This window comes from Zingiber officinale, chromosome 4B (assembly GCF_018446385.1).
Source record: "Zingiber officinale cultivar Zhangliang chromosome 4B, Zo_v1.1, whole genome shotgun sequence".
Lineage (NCBI taxonomy): Eukaryota > Viridiplantae > Streptophyta > Magnoliopsida > Zingiberales > Zingiberaceae > Zingiber > Zingiber officinale.
This window is the reverse complement of record NC_055993.1, coordinates 34,550,625-34,553,776: the sequence shown is the minus strand read 5'-3', so window position 1 is coordinate 34,553,776 and position 3,152 is coordinate 34,550,625. Positions and strand designations below refer to the sequence as shown.

The 3,152-nt window shown below is 44.9% G+C and overlaps 1 protein-coding gene across 1 annotated transcript; it reads right to left on the bottom strand.

Moving 5' to 3' along the window:
* Positions 1-658: 658 nt before the first annotated feature.
* Positions 659-2,077, bottom strand: LOC121974938 (U-box domain-containing protein 4-like). Its single transcript, XM_042526230.1, has 2 exons — positions 1,091-2,077; positions 659-954 (listed from the first exon to the last, which is right to left on the bottom strand). The coding sequence occupies exons 1-2, from the start codon at positions 2,054-2,056 to the stop codon at positions 889-891; spliced, it is 1,032 nt and encodes a 343-aa protein (XP_042382164.1). The 5' UTR covers positions 2,057-2,077; the 3' UTR covers positions 659-888.
* Positions 2,078-3,152: the final 1,075 nt, after the last annotated feature.

Genomic DNA, 3,152 nt, shown 5'->3' with positions numbered 1-3,152 from the left:
ATTTGAACCAGGATATTGAGAGGAGTGATTTTTTGAACACAAATTAATTTTTCGGACATATTTGTGTAAAAAAATTACTGCTCTTAATATATTTAGTCAAATTGATAGTTGAAAGAATTTTTACAATCAATAGAACTAGACAAACACATAGGAATTGATTTTATGTTATTCCGAGATATCTAAATCTATTATTTAATTTTAGTCAAAATCAATTGAAGACTCAGAGACATCGGAATGATACGAAACTAGTTCGTATATGTTCGTCTAATTCTCTTGATTGTACAAATACTATCAAACATCAATTTGATCTAATATATTGAGATAAGTTATTTTTTAAACACAAATCAGTCAAAATGAACCAAAAAAATCTATTTGACTCCTAAGAAATTAGTCGACACTAGCAAGGACAAAGATAAAAATGGGCATGTGATTTATCATTTATAAACTATCCTATTCAATTTGATAATTTTAAAATCATACCTATACGATCGAGTAAAAAAGCTAAATTTATTTTCGATAAGAAACTTTCTTAGGCAGAACCGATCAGCTCTCCACAGGAGAGCTGATGCAAGAGCAAAGGGCAAAGCATGGGGACCACCGCTACCACCACTGCATTCTCATGATCCCTCCTCATGACTAATGCGAGGTGTAATTTAGGTTGGACTAACAAAACTCAAGCTTGGCATATATGGGGGCAAAAAAATGGCATAACGTCAGAGACGAGAGGATCACGACAAAGTGAAGGGATAGAGGACTCCAATTGGAGGACAAAAAGCCATGGCATCCATCCAATCAGCACAGTGATTTTCATTTTCCAGTTTTGTTCTGTAAAAATATAGAGACACACTCACAGTGTTACACATGGATGGTCGGGTTCGCGGCAGATGTTCATTTTAGCTGCTGCTGCTGCTGCCGGTTGCTTGTTTGCCTGAGGAGCGCTATCAACGCCTCCGCCTAATTTGAAAAGCGGAACGATTAAAAGATGCAGCAAATAGATCAAAAGGCAAGGACTTCTATGTAAAAGTAAATATCGAAGTGGCGTCGGCACCGCCGGGTAGGGGTGGGGGGTGGTTAGGGTTCCGCCGCCTACCTTCTTTTTGGCCTTGTTGGTTTTGGACTGGGAGAGGGAGATGAGAGCGGGAATGGCGCCCTCGTGGACGACCTTCTTCCGGTACGCGGCGCTCTCGCTGCAGATCTCGTAGAGCGAACGAACGGCGATTTCCTTCTGCCGAGAGGTGCCTACCTCCATCAACTCCACCAGCACCGGAACGCCGTCCTCCTCCACCGCCACCGCCCGCCCCTCCGCCACCTCCACCACCGAGTGCAGCACGTACGCCGCCTTGTCCACCATGCCCGATTCCGAGTCCGCGATCAGGTCGAGAAGCGTGCGGACGATGCCGGACTCCACGGCCCGGACCTTGTTCTCTCGGGAAGACAGCAGCTCGAAGAGGGCGGTGGCGGCGTCCTTCTTCCCGCGGATGCCGCCGGATTCGAGGAGGGCCACGAGAGGCGGGATGGCGCCGGAGCGGCCGATCGCAGCGCGGAGTTCGTCCATCTGGGCGAGGCGGAAGAAGGCGCAAGCGGCGTTCTCCCGGGCGACAGGGGTGCCGCTTCGGAGTGCCCGGACGAGCGGTCGGATGGCGCCTGCATCCGCGATCCGACCTTTGTTCTCCTCGCAGAGCGATAGGTTTAGGATGGCGGTGACGCCTTGCTCCTGCAGCTGCGAATCTGGATGTGACATCAGCGCGACGAGGGGGCCGATGGCGCCGGCCTCGGCGATTCGGAGCCGGTTCTCCGGGCTGTGCTTCGCGAGGAGACGGAGCTCCATGGCGGCGCGGCGCTGGGTCTCGGCAGCCGCAGTGGTGGACTCGATGTCAGAGATAAGGTCCCGCACGACATCGTCCGAGTAAGATGCGGCGGAGGAGACGAGGAGGCGGTGGAGGCCGGCTCTGGCGGATGAAGAGGAGGTGGATGGTTCGTCGGAGGGGAACTCGCCGGAACGGTCGCTGGGGCAGTCGCTGAAGGCACCGGAGGAGTCGGTGAAGCTCTGGTCCATCTCCGTCGATCCAATGTTGAATTAATTGGAAATTGGAGGGCCTGAAGGTAAGGTAAGGTAGAGGAAGCAGTTAATGTGTAGAGCACGCACTTGCCACGTGATGATGACATAGCAACGTGGATAATGACGTAAATTTAACAAATAATAAATGTTAAAAAAATCACATTGGAGTCTTTTGGTAAAGTAAACGAACAAAGGCAAGGGAGTCCTTTTGATTATGTAATATTTTGCTTTTGATTAGGATTGACACTGACATTCTGATATTTTGCGAAAACTTTTCTGGTATTTTATAAAAGGCGCAGATGGAATATGCTATTTATTAAAAAAATGTATCATAGTCCTTTTTTTTATCAAGGACGAACTAAAAAAAACAATTATAATTTCCTTTTTAACTCTCCCGTCAGCTGCTACTTCTCCTTTATCATTTTCCAAACAACTAAACTACTTTTTAAATTGTAAATGTATTTATTGTTCATATGAACGTATTCTTACCCTCTCTCTTCCTCCATTCCTCTTCTGATCTTATAAATACGAAATAATCATGAACCTCCTTTGCTTGCCATATGTCCTCATGATGATCGGTGGGATTGCACGAGACGAGTTTAAAGGACAACAATGATTAGCATCCTCGATGTTGAATAACAAATTTATAGCAAGAGTGAAATTAATAGAAGAAGACAGATAAAGATTTATCGATGTATGTATAAATTTATTATTGTAAAATAAGTTAGTATTGTTTAAAAAAATCACTTTTGTAGCAAAGGGTGATAAAAAAAAATCGTGTTTATATGTCGTTAGATGTGTGGAGAATTAATATTGAACAACATCTGCAATATGATATACTTCACCACTTAATTGGTTTGCAAGGTGCTCTAATGTGATGCTAGATTTCAGTTAGACGTTGCTCATGCAAGTTAGGTTGATGTGGTAGCTATCAACACGTTGGACCTGATATGCAATCATATCAGACCCACTTTCTTCGTTGATCAAAATTTTGGTTTGATACAATATCTACCTTCTCATCGTTCAACCCGTCGTAGTTATCTGAAGTTTGCATAAATCCAACTAACTTAAGTATATCAGTGGATTTTGACGA